At 54.3% G+C, this 24,534-nt stretch overlaps 2 protein-coding genes across 4 annotated transcripts; one reads left to right on the forward strand and one right to left on the reverse strand.

Moving 5' to 3' along the window:
- Window positions 1-1,793: 1,793 nt before the first annotated feature.
- On the reverse strand, window positions 1,794-10,262 carry sack1d (scaffolding CK1 anchoring protein D). 2 transcript variants are annotated; one of them, XM_086117128.1, is made up of 5 exons: window positions 6,552-10,262; window positions 5,915-6,022; window positions 4,075-4,242; window positions 3,863-3,987; window positions 1,794-2,975 (listed from the first exon to the last, which is right to left on the reverse strand). In XM_086117128.1, the coding sequence occupies exons 1-5, from the start codon at window positions 7,443-7,445 to the stop codon at window positions 2,273-2,275; spliced, it is 1,998 nt and encodes a 665-aa protein (XP_085973254.1). In that variant the 5' UTR covers window positions 7,446-10,262; the 3' UTR covers window positions 1,794-2,272. The 2 variants fall into 2 exon arrangements, with proteins under 2 accessions (XP_085973254.1, XP_085973255.1); XM_086117129.1 differs by lacking the exon at window positions 5,915-6,022.
- On the forward strand, window positions 10,251-24,257 carry zhx3a (zinc fingers and homeoboxes 3a). 2 transcript variants are annotated; one of them, XM_086117130.1, is made up of 3 exons: window positions 10,251-10,404; window positions 19,661-22,052; window positions 22,773-24,257. In XM_086117130.1, exons 2-3 carry the CDS (start codon window positions 19,819-19,821, stop codon window positions 22,804-22,806), a joined length of 2,268 nt encoding a protein of 755 aa, XP_085973256.1. In that variant the 5' UTR covers window positions 10,251-10,404; window positions 19,661-19,818; the 3' UTR covers window positions 22,807-24,257. The 2 variants fall into 2 exon arrangements, with proteins under 2 accessions (XP_085973256.1, XP_085973257.1); XM_086117131.1 differs by lacking the exon at window positions 10,251-10,404 and adding an exon at window positions 11,383-14,236.
- The last annotated feature ends 277 nt before the right edge of the window (window positions 24,258-24,534 follow it).

A 24,534-nucleotide genomic window follows, 5' to 3' on the forward strand; every position in this document is an offset into this window, starting at 1 on the left:
GTAATAAAGGCGGTAGAAAGCAACAAACAGTAAAACCGAGAACAAATCTAAGTCGTGCCGAGTCCAATGCCAAAGAATACAAGTGAGTTTTGAAGATGGGCAGCGAGGAGGCTTGCCCAATGTTCCGCGGGAGGTCATTCCAGAGAGAGGGACCGGCAACGGAAAAGGCTCCATCCCCTCTGAGCCTCCGTTTAGTTCTTGGTACTTCTAATAAGGTCTGGTCCGCAGACCTGAGGCGCCGGGCAGGTGCGTAGGGGCGGATGAGCTCAGAGAGGCGCGAGGGTGGCGCGAGATTATTCAGAGATTTGAAAACAAATAAGAGGATCTTGAAAAGAACTCTAAAATGAATGGGGAGCCAGTGAAGGGATGCCAGAGTAGGAGTTATGCGCTCCCTCTTACGAGTACCGGTCAAGAGGCGAGCGGCGGCATTCTGGAGCAGCTGAAGGCGCTTCATGGAGGACCGGCGGACTCCAAAGTAAAGGGCATTGCGGTCATCGAGCCGGGATGTGACAAAGGCGTGGATTACCGTCTCAAAGTGTTCACGTGAGAGGAGAGGTTTTATTTTGGCCGGCTGTCTAAGGTGAAAGAAGCCGGATTTGACAACGGCACCAATTTGCCCATCGGGTTTGAAATCACTGTCCAGTTTAAGGCCCAAGTTTGAGACTGTTGACTTAAGATAAGGAGACAGGGGGCCCAAGTCTACGGGATGGGATGTACAAGGGCCACCGGGACCAAACAATTCAAAGCCATCCATGCATTTCCTTTGCCGCGTCTTCTCTTCGGGGTTACAGGTCAGCCGGAGCCGATCCCGGCCGGCTCGGAGAGAGAGCCGATTGCAGGGCGCGGGGCCGTAGAGACCGACAACCTCTCGCGCCCTCTGGCCAATTCCAAGTCGTTTTGTTCACATCACGTGCGTGGATTTGCAATGTGGGAGGAGGCCCGAGTAACCACAGAAAAGTCAAGATCGGAACCTCAAAGCTCAGAACTACTAAGGCAGACATGCTAACAAGTAGCCCACCGGAGTATTCGAATGAGAAGAAGAGAATAATAACAATAGCACGCTATATATTTTGCAGAAGTGTTTGTTCTTCGACTAATGAACGCTTTGTTTTGGATCTGTAGGCTCAGACTCTTGCGCTGCCAAAATCCCCACGGGCTTCGTCCTTTGCGGCTCGATCAATCCGTATACATTGATACGGAAGAGTCGCACCTCGGGCGGCGAAACGTTCGCCGCATCAAGCTCAGCGGGACGGAAACCGAACACGCTTCTCAATCCCGCGGCCGAGACCGATGTGTTTTGATCCTTCGCAGCGGGGCCTCGGGTGCGCCGCGGCAAGTTGAAAACACCGTTCGCGGCAGGCTCGGCGGCATTTGCGGCCGTGCAAAGCCACTCTCTTTTTCTTTTTGTTGCGATTCACAAGAGCAGGGCTAATATGGAGCGAGGAAGAAAATTCCTACCCCCTGCTGCTCTTCTGTCTGGAAATACGCCATTTTCTGACTGCTGGGAATGAATAACGATTCTTTTGGTTTTTTTAAGAGAAATAAATGGAGACAAATTAGCGGGCGTAAGCTGCGCTCCTCGCCCATGTCCACCATTGGTGCCGGAGCTTCTCCAAAGAGGTGCCGGCGTCGCACACGCCACCTCGACCAAATTACACCGCAGTTCAAAAAGAAAAAAAGCGCCGGCGCCGCGCCCGTTCTCTCGAGCCGCGATGGCGCGTCGCTTCTTTGTGTGTTCGGAAGCTTCTGAGCCCTCGACTTGTTGGCAATTCAAGATACGAATGGACACAATCGAGAAGTAAAATTGAGACTTTATTACGAGCGAGTAGATGCAGATCCACGTAGCGCAGCCGCGTCCGATTGAAATAGCCACAAAGGCGGCGAGGCACTTTCATTCATCCGCACTGTAGCGCGGCGGTCACCGACCTCTTAGAAACGGCGTGCTTCTCAAATGACAAATGGGCTCAAAGTGCGCACGCCGTGACGATTTGACACGTCACGCAGAAAAGAAAAGTCTCGGCGATTTCTTCTCGAAAGTAGTCGAGGCATCGGCGGAGAGGAGTAGTCAAAGAAGGAATGGCCATCCCCGGCACGGCTCCGACGCGAGCGGCCCGGGACGTCCGATTTGCCGACATCTGACGGCAAGCGGTAGAAATGCGCAATTGCTACGATGCGCGATCAAGTATCGTTCTGCCACCGTTGCACCCGGCAGTATACGGCCGGCGCGTAGACAATTTGGCTCGGGGGCGGGAGCCGGCGTCAACATCTGTGCTCACGCGACAACGGCGGCATTTCCGGCAAGGAGTCGGGGCCCCGGCCCCGGCGTGGCTTCGCGGAGCCCCCGCCTGCCCCCGGTCACGACGGCAATGTCCGCCAGCTCCCGCCGCCGGGACAGAGAGGCCATCACGTGCTCCAGCTTGGAGCGGATGGCCGCGTAGCGGCGCCGGCGCTCTTTGCTCAGATCGCTCGGGCGCTCTTCGGCGGTGGCGCTCATCCCCGGAGGGGCGCCGACAGAGAGGCCCAGATCGGGGCCCCGGCCGAGCCGCGGGTCCGTCCGGGCGTCGCCGTCAGGCCGCTCCGCCGGGGGGCCGGGGCCGGCGGCCAGGATTTCTTCTTCCGACCAGTCGTCGCCGACGGTGGAGGAGTTGGATGCGGCGCTGCCGTTTCCAGCCGCTTCGTCTTCCGGGGCGATTTCCTCACGGGGAAGCGGCAGAGATAAAGATAAAGGGCCGAGCTTTCGGCCCGCCGCGCCGGTCGCCCGCGCTTGCCCCGGGGGCCTCTCCCCGCTCAGGTACGGGGAGGAGGTGAGCAGATGCTTGCCGGGAAGGCGCTCAAAGCTCTCGTCGGGTCCTCGCGCGTTCATGGGAAGAGACTGCGCGTAAAGAATCCGGAACTCTTCATCAAACTTTTCTGTGATCTGACCTGAAAGCTCAATCAAGTTGCTGCTGTTCAATTTGCCATCAGTCCAGTTGAACCTGCGCACAGAAAGATGAAAAGATTGATAACGAGGGCTTTATTCTGTCTCTCTCTCTTTTTTTTTTATTGGTCCGCTGAAAGTGGGCGGCGCCGTTGGGGCAAACCCGCGACCGTTTGCTCGCTTCTCTGATTTGTTGCGGCTGGACCGACGCAACGATGATTGAGCCATCGTGGGTTGCGACAACGCAAGAGGGAGACGGATCATCTCCGAATACGCGTGACCGTGGAGTGACCGTAACCTCCCCCGGGTGGATTTCATCTTTTCCCTTCCAAGAACGTGCGATGACTTCAAAGTTAAGAGGCACACGCGCCGACCAGAAGGGGACTCAAACTGCCCATTTTTCAAGCTTTTGCAAAAGGAGAGTTCCGTAAGCATCATTTGCATTCGAACAAAGAGGAAAAGGCACAACTTATTGCGGTTATTTCGAGGAACGACGGCCTGATTTTCGCGGTCCGGCCCATTTGCTCCGAGCGGCCCCTGAACGAAGAGACTTTTACGCCCCCGTGCTCGACGACTCTTACATCTCTCTGTGCCTGACCGTTCCCCCTCAGGGATTGAAAAAAAAAAAAAAAGCGCAATATTGTTTCAAGTAAAAATCAGAGACAACAATGCATTCAAAAGAACAATATGTAATAAGACCACAAATGTGACGGATGGGATCCGACAGGCGGAATTTGCAAACGACAATTGCCACGTTGAATGGAAATGACTTCCGCGTGCGCAATGTGGATCGTAATCAGATGAAATTTGACTCGAAAGCCTCCGGCCCTGCATCAAATGGCTTTTTTTTGCGGGTTGGGTTTGTACATGTATAAAATAAAAGAAGAACTTGTTAGATGTACATTTGTGGGTGGGTGGGGGCAAAGACTGAGCTCGGACCCATACCTGTATGAACCCGTTGCCGCACGGTTGCCATCAATCAACATAAAGCGCTCGTGAACTCTTCCAGTGATCCTGGCTCCTGATCTTGTGTAATAAGTCGTGCCGGTTATGCTTCGCACTCTCATTTGCTTCAAGAAAGGGGGGGGGGGGGGGCGGAGCGGCAATGAGCAGACCTGCCCAGTCATGTGAAATCTTTGCATTTTGCGCCGGCATACCTGCAGGTCATCCAAGCCGACGCCGACGTTCGCGCACATCCTGAGGAAAGCGGGACAGCTCGACCGGTCCAGCAGAATGTAAACGGGGACTTTGCGGACAGAACACGCCTCTTGAAGGTCCTTAAAAATGTCCGGGTCCGTCAGGGAATCCGTAACGATGGCGATCACCTGCGGCGGAACGCGACAGAGAACAGGATTGCGCCGCATGGTCGGGTTTTCATTTGTCTCAAATGCAAGGCCTTATTGAAACACGACGCAGACGCCCTCCCTCGCAATACGTGTACCGGTGTGCCCCCCTTCCCCCGTCTGTTACCATGGCAATCAGCGGTAACACTTGGTCAGCAAACAAAATAAGCCCCCCCCCCCCGCACTCCAAAAGCAGACAAGTACCTTTTTTCCGAGAGATCGGTTTTGCGCAGATCCTCCGCGTTCACCGAGAGCGGTGGAATTTCACGAGCCGTTGTTGCGCGTCGAGGATTAGACACGGATGTTAAGATAATCTCGGATTTAAGACTTCAATCTGCTCATAGACGCAAACGATCCGAATCTGCCTTATTTGAATGAAAATGCCTGGATTATTTGAAGGGGGATGTGCCAAAACGTCTGCCCGATGACAATTTTGCACAGTTGCGGTCTTTTGTACAGCAAAGACTGCGGGCCGCGAGCGTCTGGCTACCGCCAAAGGCCACCGTCATCATGTCGCATTTCCACATTGATCTGCCTGCTTGTTTCCACCAAAACAAAACCAAAAAAAAAAAAGAGAGAGAGCCATGGTTTGGCTCCACAGAGGGAAGTGCTGCTCTTTGATAGACGAGCAATCAAACTTAGCCGAAGCGAGTCGAGACACATCTGCCGCAGCGTTTGCAAAGGCCCGAGGTCCCGCCCAAGCCGCACGACGACTCCTCCTTTGAACGGCAGACAGGCCTGACAGCTCAAGCAAGGCGCGTGACACCGCAATGAATATTCATTGGGCTTTTACTTTCGCTTGTTCTTTCTTTCTCATTAAAAAGACGGACAAAGGAAAGCGGGCGGATCAAACTCAATTCCATGGGGACCATCCTGCAAGATTTCGGGACCGCATTTTTTGTTTTCGCGCTTTCATCCTTGGGAAAGGAAGCGCATCTATGAGGCGCCGGTCGGACAAGATGGAGCGTCCCCTCGAAGGATCGAACAAAATACTCACAACCTGTGTTGATTCAACTTAAAGGAAAAGTAAAAACAACTACAGATGCTGGAACGTACGCGAGTAAAAAAGGTAAAAAGCAAAAATGAATTGTTACGGTGAACCTTATACAAACAACAGCCGTTTCGATAACTTGGCACGATGGGAAAAAAATGATCTGAACGCAAAATGGTTTCGCTCTTTCATTCCAAAAAAAAAAATGGTGGTGTAATTGTCATGTCTTTTTGTTTCCTATCTTGGCTCAAAGCCTTCCTAAAACTGTGAAATGGCTTTTTTTTAACTGGTCTTCGAACGTGTCTGTTCTCGACCAAATTGTTTTTTTACGCCTCGGATTACGACCGAAAACCGGTTTTCGGCCAAACCGGCCGCTCGGCTTCCTTACACCTCGTGTAGCGTACATTGTGAGCAGACGTTATTTGCGATTTACGCATATCGGACCGTTTTTATGTGATGTCCGCATCGTTTATTAGCCCCTAATCATGGGCTAATGAAATCGTTTTGGAATTCGAACAAATCGCTTTTCGGACAGCCTTCTGGAAGGGATTACGGTCAAAAACCAAGGTATGATTGTACTATTAAATGAATTTGAGACAGAGGTTGTTTTTTTTCCTCCTCTCTGTCCTGTCCCGCTGATAAATCATGCCATCAAACGCTCACATAAGGCCATGAAAGGGAATATCTTGCTTCTCCAAATATGCGGAGGGTGTCAGCAACGCTCTCTGGTTCATGTTCTTCTCCGTCGCCGCTGCCCCTCTTTTCATCCGCCTTAAATTAAGACATGTGAAAGTTAGACGACTTTATCTATCTTTAATGCCATCATCAGCAGTGGCTGAAAAAGTATCAAGATGATTTTGACAAAGTGCAGCGTAGAAAGTGATGACATCCGTTTTTGAATGGGAGGAGTAGAAGTAAAACAAGAACCGAAGGAAAAAGAAATACCGGCGTAACGTATGGATAGCGGAGAAATCCAAACGCAGTCTTTGTACTTTGTTACTTCCACTTTGATCACAGGCGTCAAACTGTTGCTGCGTGTTTTCGAAGCGTCCCTCATCCAACACAACACACCTTATTCAAATGATCAGCTCAGCGGCAAGCTCCGCGGGAGCCTGATAAAGATCCCGATCATTTGAGTCGAGTGCGTTGGAGGAAAGAAACTGAGAGCGGGGTGGATCGTTTCGACGCCTGCGCGTATGAGACGGTGGCCAATTGTTCTGATGGACTCCACTCACAGTAGTCGTGGTGGGATGCAAGAGTGACCCAATCAATGATGCGGGCCTAGGGCGCCGCAGCCTACCTCTCTGGCACCGCCGATCATTTTCCTTGCCGCTTCTTTGCAAGCGTAGATGTTGTCGCCGTAGCTCGGCTGGAAGTGAGCCGCGGCCCTGGTGACTCCCCGGTAAGAGCCCGCGGTGAAGGCGGGCCAGCCGATCTCCAGCGGCGGCGGCTCCACGTCCGACACCTCGGGGAAATAAGTGACCGACAAACAGTCAATCGAGGTGCCGAGAGACCGCTGCTCCGGCGGCTCGGGCCGGTGCTCGCCGAGGACCGACGCGCGTCGCGGGGCCACGGCGGCGCCCCGCATCCACTGGATCTCCTCGTCCGACAGGAAGTTGGCGATGGACTCCTTCCTGAGAAAGCCCAGAAAGTCGTCGACCCCCCCGGACAGCAACTCCTCCAAGGCGAGCCGGTGTCTCTCATTGTACACCTCCCGCAGGTTACACGGCGCGGCCGCGGGGAGCGTCGACTTGGCCCTGAAGAGCGAGTCGTCCAGACACTGGGACAGAGCCATTTTGCTTCTTTGCCTTTCCAACCTGAGCGCTAACCGTCCCGCGCGTGCAGACTCTTCGGTTAACAGCCACACGCGCGCACACGCACACAAACTTTGTATTTTGTGGTTTCCTTGTGCTCCACTTTTCCCGGTTCGCCATTGGTCGGTGGGGAATTCTGGCACGGGAATGGCGACTCTCGATTGGTCCGCCCTAGCTGTCATTTTAATGTAAACACAATGTGATTGGTTCATTTGGATACAAACACGACTTTTGCTTTGCTGCAGTTGCTTCACCGAATCCAAATTCATTGCCTTGTTGAAACCGGTCGCGATTTTAACTCTTAACTTGTAGTTGGACGTGTTTGATTTATCCAAACACTTGGGTTCTTCGTTAGGTTGGATTCGTGTCAACGCTGACATTGCTTTTGTTATCCTGTGGTCTTGCTCACCGCTGTTACATCAGCGTTCCGCCTGTCATCGTTGAATCGAGATTGCGATCCGTACATGATTCCATTTTTAAAGCATACAGGACACGAGGTTTCATGACGGGGCTGCTTTTTCCACCCGAGCCTTTTATCTTGCATTATGCATTTAGTCTATCCATGCGGCCGCTCGACTGAGCTGCTGACTTTGACTGGAAAACATTTTCTCAGACAGTATACATAACAGTTCACTCATAATAATTCAGCACCTTTTAAAACAACCTCACGGCACAGCTTTATGTATATTTATGGCAAAAACATGACTCTATGGCCTTTTGAGGTATTTATTTTGCACTCAGACTGTGGCTGTCAAAGTTAATTTCAAGCGTTAAGCTTCGGAGATGAATCAAAATCATTTCAAGTGTTACTTTGTTTTTGTTTTTGTTTTTTTTAACACAGCACCGTTTTATTTGCTCCCTGTGGCAACCTCTACTCACAGTGGACAGCCAAATCTAGAGGAGCATGTTGGACAAATCTAAAGTACGGTGAAATCCCATGAATAACACCCCCCCCCCCCGCCCAAGTAAACATATACTCTATCTATCGATCGATCATATAGACATTGTTGACATGTTTACCAGTGCTTAGGCAGTACGTAGAGGTTGTAAAAAAATGGAATCATCGATTTATAGCGCATTTCACCCACAACATACCTCAATACTACTAATACTGCAATTAAAAGCACCACATTTACACAGTCGCAAAAAGAATTAAATCGATTTAAAAGCAAAGTAAAGAAGTAAAAATGAGCTTACTAAAATTGCTAAAAGAGCATACAAGCCTTTCGAACACATGATTTGAAAAATACTTTGAAAGTCCTTAATCACAGTTTTTTTTTTTTTTAACGTGGATTGAAAGAACTTTTGGCGCGGTCCCTTTTTGGACCGGTTGCCAGTCGGTCACGGAGCTAAATCGAATCCGGGCAGTGAGTAAAATGAGTGTCTTTCTTCAAAGGAAACACACGGAAGAAGTGGTTGGGGGTCGCCAAAATGGATCCCTTCACATGCTCTTTAATTCACATTAAGTTCGGACGTATCGGGCGATCCCATCTTTCTATGGCTAACTTCATTTCCGGCGGGCAAAGTTGAGGATCCGGCCGATGAAAGTATAACGCGGCTTGCCGTAGCTCGCCGCTCACGCCGCACCCGCATTTTTGTTTCAATGCACCGGTCTAGGGATTGATAATCCTGTTGTTCCTGAATTCCACCTCCGAGCAGCATCTGAACTCATTCCTGCGCAAACCGGTCAGACAAAGAAAACTATTATCGCGGCAAAATGAATTTCGAACGGGCGAAAACCTTGCTGCAGTCTGACGTTCCGAGCGCATCCCACGCAGTTGTCAAGACAATGTTTACGACGCGTGGAGCCTTTCATTTGCCATTTGAATCTCTTCCGGAGAAAAGCCGCGCGAGCGCGGGGGAGAACGTTCAAAGCGCACGCAGGAAGGCGCGGGCCGAGATTCGACCGCGGCGCCCGCTTCTAAACTATTGATCATGGAATTTACAATGTAACTGGTCATCGGTGACGAGCGATGCTGCTGTCGAACTGACCCGCCGCCTAGCAAAGGAACGGGAAAGGCCGCAGCTGGGAGAGCCAACGCAAAATGCCGTCGGCTCCCTTCCGTTTTCTATTGCGCTCGCTCCGGTCGGGGTCGTCGTTGACCAGGAGATGAGTCAATCGGCGAATTCGGGCGCACGCCGAGACGGTTGGCATCCGATCGCGAGGCAAATACGCAGAATCAATCCCGGCTATGGGCTCGTTATCATCGGCGATTAAAAGGCGCGCGTCCTCGCAATGCGGAGGACAAATCCGAAGCCCGCGCGGGACGGCTCGGGCCGACTTTCGGGACCTTTTGACCGTGAGGCTCACGAGCGGGGCCGCCGTATTGCCCTTTGGTCTTCCCGTAAATTCATCAGCATTGCAGAAAAACAAGCCAATGGTTTGTAAACGGGGAGTGTTTGGCCTTACAAAAGTCATAAATCATCCACCCGCACGAGAAGCTCATTTTGTTCTTTAATTGTGTTTGAATGCGTTGAGAAATAGCAGCGCTGTCACGTGCCATTACACGCTTTAGTCCCGGACAGTTTTGACGCGGAATTACATCGCCGTGAACCGCGGACCTTCGGTCCGATCCGCACGAATATAAATAGAAGAATCCAAGAAAGTACGAACCCAACAGGATTCCGGTCCGTGTATGGATTTGAGATGTCCAAGTCTCCAGGCGACAGATATTTGTTTTGGAAGACTTTGGAGCCTCCGATCCATATCATTCTGGATTTGGAGGCCGCGCAGTTTTTTTTTAACGTGGATTGGGCAACTCGCAGACTTTGCAACATTGGCCCCGAGTCCATATGATATCCCATTGTTGGGGAGCAAAACATTTCGGGTCCGTTTCCATTCATCTCGGTTGCATGTTCTGCCTTCAAGTGTCCCGGTGCCTCGGGGGTGGTGACGCTGCACGTTGAAGCGATCTATATCCATCCCTCCTCCTCCTCTTCTTCTTCTTTTTTCGCCTTGTGTTCCACACGCTCGCTCATCTGTCCCCGCCCCTCTCCAAAATTTGAGATGAAAGGGCTTCTGGATTTTGGATGACGCTCCCAATCACGTGCTCGTAGGAAATCCACTGGCTGTATTTTTTTGGGGGGGGGGGAGCTGCCTAGTCCCGCATCGCCGACCATAGTTGTTTTTGCAGCGGGCCGGGCAGCTCCCGTCATGTAACGTACCTTGCCGCGGCCACTGACGGGTTCGCGCCAGTTCGCCGGGTTCACTTGAGGAGAGCCCCCACCCCCCTGCTCGCTCGCCTCTTCTCCTCCTCAAAGCGCGGCGATCGGAGCTAATCCGATATTATTCATTTCTATATTCATGTCGGATTCCATTTTGCCGGGCCGACTCTCGAGGTAAGGACTCATCGACCGTTGGCGAGGCGCAGCGCGGCGAGCTACCAACTTGTTTACCCAAATGACGTCTCGCTCTCGAATCGTGGATGTTGGTCGATCCGCTGCCGTAGTTTAGATCGAGTCGCCTATGTATAAAATGGCGACACTAGGTGGAGGGGGGGGGGGGGTGGAGGGTTTTTCTTTTTTTTTTTTTTTCTCGCGGAGAGGGCTTGACTCTTCCGAAGCTTGCTCGAGAGTGCCAGCTGAGCGTTGGCAAGTGTCTCGGGAGGTCGCGTGAGGCTTCCCGAGCCTCGCGAATGGACTTGAAATGGCTTTACGCGTCACTTTGTCACACTTGGAGCCCGCCGAGTCCCTCCTGCGCGTGCCCCCCCCCCCCCCGCTCGCTTGCTATCGCCTCCGATGTGGCGAATCTGCTCGGTGTTATTGGATCGATTTCTTTTTTCATTGCACAACACGCCGATTCCTCTGCTGAGCGCTTGGAGTTTGGGAGAGACTCGTCAAGCCGACAACGCCAGCTATACGCTACGCGCGCGCGAGCCAACGTAAGACGGCCGAATCGCACACGCGCACGCACAAGTGTCACCAATCCTCCCCTTTTTGCATGTCCTGCTCTGGTAGGCCCAAATGCACACGACTCTTTCTTTCATTTCCTTCTCTTCCTCCCACCAACATGTGCTTTTGCCCTCCTCGCACACCCACACACACACACACACACCACTACAATTACACAAGGCTCGCTGATTTCTACGTGTCGTTCCAGAGTGTGGATTATTGCCAGTGGGCCGTTGAATGTATCACTTCCGACGAGTAACATTTTTCTGAGAGCACGTAAGAGTACGGAGCCAGCTTCGGGAAGCACGCGACTGCGTCGGCGATCGATCCCTATCCCGTGTCCGCGATATAGGGCGTCGTGAAAAGTAGTCGGCAACTATGGTCACTCGAAAATGTATCCCGTGATGCGCTGCAGCAATACAGCAAAAAGGACTTTCTGTTTGGGGGCTATTTCATTTTACACATGAGACAAATTCATGAGATTGGTGCAGAAAGATTTTCAAATCAAAGTCGAGCGACTCGACGCGGATTTTTTCCATAGATGAAAATAAAAAGTGGCAAATGTTTTACTTTCCCGTTTTTTGGAATTTGGGAGGCGGCGTTGCGCCTCGCCGGGCGCTCCGGCGGAGAGAAGCTGTTATCTATTACACGCCCCCAGTGCGCCTGACAATTTGGTGGCCTCGACCGGGTCTAAATTGTGGCGCGGCTGGAGTAACGCGAGCTTGGTGGATTTGATCAGAGCGCAGGCAGATTCTGCGTGCCAATCGTGAGTGGTGGAAGTCATTGTATTGAATTCATCAATTGACATCAGCGTGCAATGAAGCCTCTGAATCATCGAAGAAATTAATTCACTGGATGCATAATATTATTATTGTTATTATGTTTTAGATATTTTTGAAAGCAACGTCATACCACGGCACACCTGGTGTGTGTGTGTGTGTGTCACTTGCATGATCAGAGGTTGAAGAGCAGCCAACGGAAGCGGCCAACGTGGGGAGCCGCTTCGATTAGCTGGGAATTAAGTCGGCTCTGTCCGTTCCCTCAACGGCGCACGTGTCCATTTCTAACTGCGGCAGTCGACAAAAATGCCAAAAGAAAGACATCCCCGGCCATGCGCGCCTTGCGCCGGACTTGCCCGGGGGCTCGGAAATAGGGCCCAAATGTCAGTCGTTTCCCTTCATTTGTAAACGATCCGAATCCGTTATTGCAATTTATGAATGTATCCCAGATTCATTACGGACGGTCGACCGGCTGAAAGGGATCCGCTGCGTTCGCATCGTGCGTCAATAGCTGCGCCCGATGAGTTACGGATGCGGTCGGCAAAATAAAAAAGGCCTCCGAGCGAATGATTCCACAAAAGCGGCGACCGCGTCGGGAATCGTTCTTCATTCCCCACCGCCCCCGTGGCGAGATCAAGATTTTTCGTCAACTGTGCAGCGCGACGGGAGCGGGGACGGAATGAGCGCGTCTCCCTCTGCCTCGCGGGGAGGAAGCTCTCCTCGCTGACTGTTTGTTGCCACCGCGGGCTGCCGTGTGGCTTCTAAGAAACACGAGGCCGGATGAATCGCGGCGGCCCGGCCGGTTCGCTGGCAAATTTTGGGACTGGGCTTTAATTATTTCACCACGTGAGGGCGTTACATTGTACAATGTAGGTCAAGGAAAGGACCGCGGTTTTCCACGGGGGCCGCTCCACAACGAGTACGGTAGTCCGCTCCCTGCTGGGAACGCTTCCTACTTGATTTGCGGCGCGCGCGCGCGCGCGCTTGACCGGTAAGACGCAGCGAACGCGCTCTTGGCCCGGCGAGCCGCGCGCGCGTGGAGGTTTTCGCTCCAGCCGGATGCAGGCTGGGAACGGGCTGGCGTGTTTCGGAGCTCTCTTCTAATGAGTCTCTTCATCCAGTCAGAAATAGGACTGCGCTCGGGCCCGCTTTTGTCCCTCAATCTGCGAATGACAAAAATGTGTGTGTGTGTGTGTGTGTGCGCATAGAGTTAGCTAGCTAGCTGTCTATCTATCTACCTAGCTAGCTAGCTATTTGTGTGCGTGTGCGCATACATATATCTATCTACCTATATAGCAATATATAGATAGATATAATTTAAAAACACTGCGGAGGAATACGAAGGAAGGTCTTCTGGTCACGGTTTGCAGATTTAGCTGACTCGCAGTGTTCAACATTCCTCAAGTTCTCAGAAGAGAATCGACTGTCTTAATGCCAAACCAATCAAACTTGCTGCTGTTTTTCATGCAAGCGGCATACCTCGCGAGGCTCGCAGCCACAATGCAGGGTTTGGTTATTTCGTCAGAGAGCGCCGGCGTCATACGCAGGTGCAATTTAGTCGGGGCTTTCAGCTTTTATTTAGCGGCGCTTTTGTCATCGCTCTTCGCTCCATCGAATCTTCACAGCCTCACTAAAACAGCACGTTTGCACAGTTCCGCGCAAAAGAAACATTTGCGCTCTCTTGGGGGTGTGGGGTTGACGAGCGGCCAAAGAACCCCTGCCACTTTCTCTGTCCCATATAGGAGCTGGCGGTTGCCAGGCTCGGTGGAGGCTGCGATGTCAGCCATTTTAGAGCGAACGGGACAATGTGCGGGACGCCGCCATCTTTCTTCCTTTTCTTCTGAAGTTGCCAAATGAATGCCTGTAGTCTTGGCTACAGAACTGAAGAAGTTATTCATGAAAGTGATGCAAAAGGATGCGTGACTCAGATTTGATTTTTTATTTTTTTTTTTCCCCTCCTCCTCGGCGAGCCACGGTTTATTTGTCCGTCCTTCATCTGGGCCGCAGATAGAAGGCTCCGTGAAACAATGTACGCTTTTCGCAGCGAGCTGCGCCCTAACGCGGAACAGCAACCGCGCGCGAGGAGACACTAAGTATGTCACAGCCGCGTCCGATTGAGAAACATGGTGACGGGAGGTCATTTGCGGCACGCTCGCTCGCGCTATTTCCTTAACGGAGCCCGCCCGGCGACCGTTTGAGGAGCGGAGAGGCGGCTTTGGGTTGCCGGGGAAGAAAATGGCTCAGACCTCAGCCGAAGCGGTCTGAAAGCCACGCGAAGGGCGAATGGACTTTTCGACCGAGCGGCTCGCGGGCCCGTGCGGATTAAAGTTTGTCCTGCGCCAGATGCGGTCCGAGGAATTCGCTGTGTATGAGACTTGAGGTCGGTGGGCGTGTGCGTGTGGCATATTGGGCAAGGGGGGGAGAAGGGTTGCCATGGCAATGTTAACACATGAGCGGCACGACCGACCGGACTCCCAGTGGACGGGGCTACAGTCACGGAAGTAAGAGGGTGGTGAGGAGGCGGCGGGGGGGGGGGGGGGGGGGTCTGTGTGTGTTAGAGAGAGAAAAGGGAGGAAGGAGAAGGCGAGATGGCTGACAACACCTGCGTCGCAGACGTTCACACACAAACCGACACAAATACGTCGTACGCCGCCATCCCAAAAAGAGGGCGCCGAGCAGACCAAGACGCTCGGAGGTCACGTTTTGTCTCGAGCCGGACAACCCGCGTGGACGGCGCCGTGCTAATCACCCCGACATCTCCCACTTGTGTTTCGGCACACGTATCACTCCAGCCACACACTTAGTCACGCTGCCGCGGCGCACGCGCACGATGGGAAACCTGTCCGCCCGGCTCCCGCCGAAGAAATCACGCTATCGGCGGCGTGCGCGACGATGGGCGGGGGGGGGGCCACAAACGCAAGTCTTCCATGTCTTCCCAAAGCGGCAGATCACGTTTGCCTCGTAAGCGAGCCACCGTTGTTGGCCGTCTTTTTCGCAGGACAGTGACATTGTGTCTCCGCCTTATCTCCAGCTTATATTTAGGTGTCCGGCTGATCCCCTCACATGACATCCGAGTCTGGATTGGACACCAGGCGGCAAATGTTCCCTCCGGACACATTTTTTGATCTTTCAAATGGATCTGTCAAGGCTGCTCCCATTTATTGACCAATTCAAAAAACCCAAATCCAGGCGTGGATCACTGTCGGGGCGGGCCAATGAACCACAAAAGCAATGTTTTTTTTGTTGTCCCCCCCCCCCCCCTCCTTTTTCCTTTTGTGGCAAACTCTTCGGCAAGCGTCGCATCAAGAGACTCCTTGCCACTTCTTTGGTTCAAAGAGAAAAATTTGAGAGCGTCGCAGGCGCTAAATGTCGCGGAGGTGAGGTGTGTGCGTGAGGGTGTGTCGCCGCCCGACTCGGAGGTGCCGGCAGGGAGGAATATTGAAATAGCGCCGGCTGTCATCGTCATCGTCAGTCATCCTCTCGCTTCCCTCCCAGACGTCTGAGTTTCGTCTTCCCTTTTGTCCCGCTCCTTTTTCCTCCCCGCCTCCACGCTCGCCTTCATGTGACAGGCGGCGCGGCGCAAAAAACACAAATCTGCGTTTGTTCGCGTCAACTGTAGCTGACCCAACGATCCGGGAGCGTCTGCATCGCTGGGCTGTTTTCAATTCAATTTGAATGTCTGGCAAAGGCGCCGCGCGGCCGCCCGGCCTCGCCTCTCTTTCCGGCGGCGGCGCGCCGGCCGTTTTTCGCGTTGTACTATTCCGACGGCCGCTCGCGGAGGTAGAAGCGCTCGGCCGTGGAAAAAGTGGAGATTGCAAGCGTACGTTAAATGACGCGTGACGATCACAGCGGAACGGAGAGCGATTCCATTGGGTCGGTAACGCTTCAGTTGAGCAACAGGTTAGCAACAAGGCAGCGGAGCTTTTTTAAAATTTGCGGCCGCGGGCGCAGCGGAGAGAGTTTGCGAAGCGCCGCGGGGGACAGAGCCGCTCTCGGCTTTGTCCGCCTTTTCACGGGCAACCTTCAATGGGCCGCCGTCTCGGAGAAAAAGCCCCTCGTGCTTTTGTGTCCCGAGTCGCGCTCCCGCAGATCAAGTGGGCCCTTCTTTGGATCGGTGACTCCATTCTTCACCGGGGGGGGGCTGAGCTGGATTTACAGGCGCCCCCGTCCCCCACCCCATCTGCCTTTTGGCCGACTCTGGTCCCCTTTTAACGCAGATGCTCTTGTAACACTCCAGTCTTGTTACAAAATGACCTTCTTCTCTGGCCATCCGTGCGTTCTGTGCATTTGCTCTCGTGGCGTTTTATGGCTTTGTTTTGTTTTTTGTTTTGCGGGGGGGGGGGGGGGGGGACGACAAAGGCCGGTTCGAATTTCTCAAACTTCTGGCCAGTGGGAGAAAGAGTGTGACAGAGCTCCAGACGTCCTTGTCATCGAATAATGCCGTCACGGTGACTATATCGAAGCAAAAGCAAAATAAGCACCGATGGCCGTGGCGTGCTTTGCTTCGATGACGCTAGCTCAGGGGTGGGCAAACTTTTTGGCTCGGGGGCCGCATTGACTTTTAAAATTTGACAGAAGGGCCAGGTCAGCACGAGCTATGGTACATAAAAAGAAAAAACTGCATTTGTTGACAGTCCATATCAAACATCAACAGAACAAAAGCATGAAAGTACGGTATTAATATACTTTTTTTAAATGACGACAGTGTTGTTGATGACCTATTTTAGCCTGTGCATCGCTGCAGATGGGTTGTGATCAGACCAGTAGAAGTAGAGCGATACAGAGGTCCTAGGTGGTCGAAAAGATCCCGCCCCCTCCCCCCTGTGTTCTGCAACTTCAAGTCAATGCGCCACCTGGCGGTGAAATGCCAGTCATTACAAGTCCAATTGAAATGAATGCAATCATTCACATCGAACCTTAATTGCGGGCCGGATTAAAAAGACCAACGGGCCGGATTCGGCCCGCGGGCCGTAGTTTGCCCACCCCTGGGCTCGCTCCTCCATATCCAAGGCCTTCGCGATCCGCTCGGCGCACAAAAAGCCCTCCGCCGGGGGCAAAATCAAGAAATGAGCTGAGGTGGCAACCGTTTTTTGAACGAAATGGATTTCAATTGAACGTGTGAGGGGCAATTTGTAAAGATCCGCTTGTCCTCCTGGCGTGTCCCGAGCCATCTTTTGAATCTCCTTTCTTTTGCGCGTATCGCGTCAAATGTGACAACGGTGCGTCTGGCGGTATTCGGACGGCCGTTTTTATCGAAACAACCAAAAGAGCCTCGGCTTTTCAGCGCGCGTGTCCCGGAAGGCCGCCTCTTTTCCAGCTTTCCTTCCTCCGACGCCACCGGGCTCCCGCGGAGCTCGCCGATCATTTGAATCGGATGCGAATTTGACGCCGGCGCCGGGCCGGCGAGTGTCGTCGGTGCTCCGGCGCCGACCGTTTGGCGGTGCGAGCGTCTCGCCTTTGCTCTTTGCCGGTATTTGTCCTTTTACGATTTCCTCTTCAAATGGCCGAAAAGGCATCCGTCGCCACCGTCCTGCCAAACGCTCCGCCGCGCGTCATCGTAAGCCGACGGCGACGACGTTGCGACGAGCCAAACGCCTCCTCGTTCCGTGTCCGCCGCTCGGACGGAAATGGATAGCGAGCGGGTTGGATGTGAACAAAAAAACGAAATTTGAGAGCTTTGTTTTCGGGCTTCTCAAAACAACGCATTGCCGTTCTGTTTTCCGTTCAAAACGGAATAAGGCCTCGGGGCGATCACGCGTCAATCGCGCTTTGTCTCCCGACGCGCAGACTGACGAGCCCTCGCATCCGCGGCAACGGGCAATTGGCATTTGTCGCCATCGCTAAGCGGCCGGGGGGGTTAAGGCTCGTCTCCCCGGAGAGCATCTCAAAGAAATGGAGACTCCGCAAAGGACGGCCATCCGTCGGACGAAAAGAGCGCGTGCGGCCGCGCTAAACGGGAAGCGGCGTCGCGGCTTTCATCCGGATGTTTCAAACGTGCACGTGTGAACCGACGCGCTCGTAAATCTTTTGTTCGGCGGACAAACGCGGCGTCCTCGGCGGGGGTTAATTGAGCCTTCCGTCCGAGGATATCGTGACCCGGCTGGCGCCGTAACGTACGGCGCGCGGGATGCGGTCAACCAGGATTACTGCATAAGATGCTGGTGACCTACATTTTTTTTTTTTAACTGTTTTTTTTTTTTTTTGTAAAAGTCCCGTCCGAGAGCAGCAGCAGCAGCATCTGTCAGTCGTAAAATTGAATCCAAAAAGTAGTCACGAGGAGCTCGTCGCTATCCGGGGTCATCGGGTGCTGTCGGGCGCTCATTTGCGAGTTTTAATTCCGGAACAGGTTCATTTTTTTTAGGGTGGCTTCTGTCAAATCAAAGTCTGCCAAAGGCCTTTTCAGCCGTTTCCAAACGCCGCGTCGTGGAAAAGATGCAACAATAGAATAGCAGAGCGAGCGGGAGCCAAACCGGGTCTGAGCAATGACTTGCATGAAGGTTGATTTTGCGCGCTTGACGTTTCTCTCGGCACGATCCACTTGCGAGACGAGGGAGAGCCGGGGGGCCGCGCGTCAGCAAATCTCCGGTCCCGCAAAAAAAGAAGACCGGAGAAACATGAGCGCAGGTTGAGTGTGTGTCACAAGTTCAGTCAGGGGGCAGCGAGCGAGCGAGGACTTGACTTGACTTTTTCTCTTCTTTCCACGCCTTTGACTTTGCGTCCCGACGCGGCCATTAAAACCGGCCGCGTCGGCCATGTGTCACTGAGCGGGAGAGCGTCCATCGTGTCCCACATTGGAATCTGAAGGACTTGGCGGGGGGGGGACGTTTTTCACCTCCTCCTAATACAAGCGAGCAAGGAGAGAGAGAGAGAAGCTTGTCGCGCCGGACTGAAAGCGTTCTCCGCAAATGGATTTGTGCAGTCGCCGACGTGCGCGCTTTGCGCAACACGCGAGCTCAAAGTTCTTCTCAACATGTCACGTGCGCGCGCCCCAAACTTGCCCTACCAGCTGAGCTGCGGTCGTTGGCTGGGAAGGATTTCGAGAGATTTTTGCCAAACGATTGGCTCTTGTATTTTCCGACATTTCACGACAGCGACCGTGACGACGAGGCTCTCTTTTTCCGCTCGACGCGCGTCGTCTCGGTCGCCGACTCGGCCGCGGGCGGCCTCGGATCGGCTCCCGCTCAGCGGCAATGCCGACGCTCCTTTTCTTTCCGCGCGTGCCCGGCGACCGGTCGAGGGGGTCCCCCCCCCCCCGCCTTCTGCCCGAAGTCGGCCGAGATGGGCTCCGGCGGCGCCCCCGTGAGGACGGAGCGGCTCGGACAGTGGATGGGATTCGATGGGCGACGTTTTGTCACCGCATGAATTTGTCAGGATTGATCCGATCCACTTCTTTCGGCGAGGGTCGCGGGCAGAAGGCGGGGGGTGGGCACCCCCGAAGCGGTTGCCGGCCCATCGACGACGAACCGGTTGAAAAGTCTGCCGGGTGGCGTCTCCCCGCTCACATTCGAAGGCCGCCGACGGCATCGGCGGCCGCGGAGCCTCCGCTCGAAGGACTCTTTGCTCCGCGCGCAGCATCGAGACTTAGCGACAATTAGCTGCGAGTTCATCCCGAGGCAACGGCGGAGGAAGAGGACAAATATGGCAAGCGTGAGACGTCGCCATCGACGGCCGACTCGATTGGCGCGCGCTCTCTTGTCGGCTTGATGGAAAGCGACGGCAAGACGGCATTCGGAACATCGGGAGGGAGGAAACCCGGGGGTAGAAAATGTGTCGGCGAATCGCTGAGAGATTTGGGTTTGACGAGCGCGGCGTGACACGGCATCGCCGCCTCCACTTGCGCGCCGTCCTCACGCGCAACTTTTGCGCCCGCCGGCCCGCCGCTTTTGATGGAGTTCCCCATTTGCGGTGTTTTTGTTTGCCGCCAGGTTCCCCGGGAGCGTTTCAAGCTGGACGAGGCTCCCCCGGCCGCCGAAGGCATGAAGCAACTCCGCGGCTGATCCATGACGCCGAAGTCCGCCGGGCCCGCGCTCTCCTCCGACCGGACGATCGATCGCTCGCGTTCCCATCCGGGCAAAGCGGCGCAATGGCCAGCAAGAGGAAATCCACCGTGCCCTGCATGATCCCGTCCAAATCCAAACACGCGCGCGAGGAGACCATCCTGGGCTCGCTGCCGGAAGTCCTGCCCACCATCCCGGAAGACGGCATCCTCAGCATCTCGGGGGAAGAGCCCGGCCGGGCCCCCTCCCGATACCGGGCGCGGAAAGGAGGCGCCTACGCTTGCCCGCCGTGCTCTTTCGAGTCCAGAGATCTGAACTACTTTTTGGACCACGTGCACAGCCGCCACCCGGACTTCCGGGCCCGGCCGACGTTCCGCTGCCTGAAGTGCGGCGTGTCGGTGGTTCGCTTCGAGGCGCTGGCCCTGCACAACGCCACGGCTCACGTCGAGATCACGGAGGGCTCCGTGACCGCCTCCCTGAGCGTGGGCGAGCGGGACGGCGCCACCGCGGTGGAGCAGAGCCTCTTCGCCGACGACGGGGACCGCGCCGTCCCCCTGAGCAAGACCCCCATTGCCAAGATGATGAGAGCCAAGGGCGAGCGCAAAAAGATCGTGGTGTCCCACACCGTGGAGCTCTTGCGCAAGGACGGCGGCGAGGCGGCCGAGCCCGGCCCCCCGCCGACCGACGCGCCCGAGCTCCGCAACGGGGCCTTTCACCGGCGGCCCGCCCCCTCCCTGTACCCGCCGCCTCCTTCCCGCGAGCCCGGCAAGGACCTTCCCAAGGTGATGATCCCTCTGAGCAGCATCCCCACCTACCACGCCGCCATGGACGCCAGCAGCTTTCTCAAGACGTCCTTCGGCAAGTTCCCCTACCCGACCAAAGCCGAGCTCTGCTACCTGACGGTGGTGTCGGAGTTCCCCGAAGAGCAGATCAAACTGTGGTTTACCGCCCAAAGGCTCAAGCAGGGCATCAGCTGGTCCCCCGAGGAAATCGAAGAAGCCAGGAGGAAGATGTTCAACACCGTGTTCCAAGGCGCGGCGCCCCAAAAGCAGCCCGCCGCGCGCCGTCACCTCAATCACGCGGCGACTCGCCGCACCGCGACGGCCTCCGGAGGACCCGACTTCCCCGCGGCCGACCTCGCCTACGGCGCCGCCGGGCCCGTCGTGTCCACGAGTCCCCGCGTGACCAGGGTCTCGTACTCCGCTCCGCTCCTCGCTCAGAAGCTTCCGTCTCTCGTCAGAACGCCGAGCGACAATATTCAAGCCGCCGCCGCCGAGCCGGAGAAGAGCGGCGACGTGGCGGCGGACAACGTCGCCCGGAGAAACGGCAATAACGGGCTCCCCGGCTTTGCCGCCCGCGCTCCGAATATGAGCAATAACGACGCGCACTACGCCCGCACCCCCGCTGACAAGGCGCGCAGCGGTTCGCCGACCGCGGCGGAAGCTTTCGGGGCCGTAGAAAACACCAGCCAAGCAAATCAGAACAATCACGAGCGCGCCGCGCTCAGCCCTCCGGATCGGGCCGACGACGGCGCCATTGCCGATGAGGGCCCCGCCCCCCGGCCGGACCGCGCCGGCCCTTCCCCGACTCAAAGCGCCGCCAAAAGCGGCTCGTCCGGCGCGGAGGAGGGCAAACGCGGCAAGGGGTCGAGCGTCAAAAGCATGTCCATCTTGCAGCAACTCATCAAGGACGACGAGCTTTTTCCCGCCGACGGCGGCGGCGCCGAGCGGAAAACCGAACCCGTCAAGGTCAACTTCAAGCGTCTGAAAGTCAACGAAAGCGAGAGCGCGGCGGAGCTCGCGCATCCGGCGGAGCCCAAGTCGGAGCTGGCCAACAAGAACGCCCAGCAGCTGCGCATCCTGCGCCGGGCCTTCTCCGGCGCCCGCTGGCCCAACAGTCAGCAGTACGAGGAGTTAAGCGTCCAGACGGGCCTGCCCAAGTCGGAGGTGGTGCGCTGGTTCAGCGACAGCCGCTACAGTCACAAGAACGGACAGCTCAAGTGGCTGGACGGCTATCTGCGGCCGGCCCGGGAAGCCGGCGGCGGCGGAGGAGGAGACGTCCGAGCCAAATTGCCGCCGCCGGGCCAAAAGAAACAGGTCCGGCCGGACGGCGACCGAGGCCGAATAAACACCGACCGCCAACGGATTCAGTGGCAGGACTTCAACTCGCCGCTGCACGCGCTCATGGCCACCGAGGGACGCGGCGAGCTCGTCAAAGCCGAAACCTCCGCCGAGGACGCCTGGCCGCCGCAAAGAGACCGCCGGCAGCTCGCTGCCGCTCAGCCGCTCCTTCAACAGCCCAACGATGCCAATCAGAACAGGTAATTCCAATCGCCGAAAGCCCGCTGCCGGAGTGTGGATGGGTTTCTTGCTTTCTCAGAACGAGCGCGCGTGTGTAGTATATATATATACACTGTATATAAACTGAGTTTTCGAAGATTCGTGGAATTTTTATTGCTGTACATTTCCAACGTGTTATATGATAGCCGCCTGGTGAGTCTCAAGAGAAAAAAAGAAAAGAAAAACAAAGTCAGAGATGCATTTTGAATGTGGGCAAAGGTGAGGATGAAATGAGCAGAATGAAAATGCAAGAGGCTGGAAGTTGAATGAAGAGGTCATTGAGCACTTGACGAAAAGAAGAGTATTCAACATGCAAGCGTTCATGGACGTGAGGCCATCGTGCTGGTTTTTAAATGACTCACGGCGATTTCCAAACGGATCCAAATAATTGCGATTGGGATTTTTTGGGGTCCATCATCAAGCAACGCTACCGACCGCGTGCCACTAAAAGAACAGCGGGTGAAGTGGTGACAGCCTACCTGCTTGTCGGTGAGGCGCGTGGATGTGGACAGACCTTCGGGTCATGCCGCAATCAGCCGACCAAGGCTCTGTGTTGGGGGGGGAATGTCAATTTTTAGCTGAAGTGGGAGTCTGGCCCATCGAATGATAGATTTGAGATGCCAATCATACATGACAGCGGGGTGGCCCGCTGCCGCCATACAGTCTCCTCACCTGTTTGTGTTGTGCTTGCGCGTGTTTAGGGATGGCCCGAGGATGGAGCTGCTGGAGGTGTGATGAAGTCGCTGGGAACGGGCGCGCGGGGGCCGCTTTGCCCCCAAAACGAGTGTTTGTCATGACAGCAAATGTGATTGTAGCTGGACCGTGAGACTCTGACTGTAACTGTGAATACACCCCCGCCCCCCCCCCCTCTCCCTCCATCTGCCATCACTCCCTCCCGTGTCAGAAGCAAGAACTTCTCGCCTCCTTCGGTCCTGCGACGTTTCCGCCTTTCATGCTTTCTTTGTGGTCGTGTGGGGAGGGTGCGCAACGAGGACAGTACGAGGGCCCCGCGGAAAGAACCAGAAGACGCACGCCGACTGGGAAACCGACTTGAATGAACAAAAGGCGGATGGGCCGAGGCCGGGAGATCATCTTTTGGGGGGGGTCAGCGCGAGAAATCTCGATACGGCATATGATCGAAACTGCACTATTAAAGAGGGGTCGTACTGACTGAACGGACAAACGATGTGTCAAAGAAATGTTCTTGTTGGCTTTGTGACTTTTTTTTTTTTAGCAACCAGCACTTCAGCACTGCCTTGACTTTTACTCGTTTGCTTTTCTTTCCAGTTCTATTTACTTTTCTAGTCACTGTAAGTCCAGATGCAATCAAACATGTTTTATTTCGACCCGTATCGATGTTTGTGATCACTTTGTGGTTCAGCTACACGCAAGAGACTATAACGATGCACTAATGAAGACAGCAATGCTCAAAATCCCACTGGCCCGCTGCAAAGGTATTGACAGCTTTGTCCCGATCAATGACCTACAAAGCCCTGCAAGCTGAAGAGAGACGAGCCTGTCACGCTAACGTTGCCTTACTCAGCTCTGTACGTGTGTTCATGGAATGTTTGTCCGTCAACTCGCTTTCCAGCTACCGCGCTTTCTGTAAAGTTGAAGAGGGGGCCGGGGAGCAAGTGCATCAAGGATCGCCGTTGCTCGCTATCTGTGAAAAGAAAAAAGAAAAAAAAAACTCGCGTGCCGCTTTATGTGCACTTCGGAAATGTTTTAATATGAGCTGTAACTGTAATATTGTATCGAACATTGTGACTGGCCAAATGCTGAAAGCTAAATTACCGATTGGATCCTTTGACACTGACAGAGTGAGATCTCGAGCTAGCTACAGAGCCAAGTGGGGAGCAATTCTCCTGAATTTTCTTGTTTCCTGTAACATACAGTCACTACATGGATATCCTAAGCTGCATTCTTGTCAAGCTGCTAATAGCTCAGAACGGTGCTATACCATCCAAAGTGAAATTGGAGGTTCATCTCCTACCAGCAGTGTATGCACTTCTGTCGAATGTTTAAAAAAAATATTTTGGTTTGAGATAAATGGAATCTGGACTTACGGTGTAATGATCGCTTACGAAAAGAAAACTTTTATGAAATAGCCTGATCATAAAGCACTGTTGTATCATCCTTTCTACACTTTCTCGGAATCTTTACAGAATAAACCGAATACTCACCAATCAGCAGTGTCGTGTTGCTTGTTCGAAAGTGAGAATGCTGCCAGAAAACAAAGCTGGGGGATACTTTTGGAATGTTTCCGCATTGATTGGCGCGCCACCTGCTGGCGAACGGCAGAGAATATTTCAAAAATGGCAGAGAATTTGGGAACTCGGCTCGGTTCTACTTATTGGTCCCCCCCCCCCTTTTTTTTTTTAACTAAAAGGCAAGATGGGAGTTGAGATTGGCCTCAAATGCTCCTGGGCTGCTCTCTAGACACTCTGGAGGATGCTAGCTAAG

This window comes from Hippocampus guttulatus, chromosome 8 (assembly GCF_054856545.1).
Source record: "Hippocampus guttulatus isolate MCC_2025c chromosome 8, RoL_Hgut_1.0, whole genome shotgun sequence".
NCBI lineage: Eukaryota > Metazoa > Chordata > Actinopteri > Syngnathiformes > Syngnathidae > Hippocampus > Hippocampus guttulatus.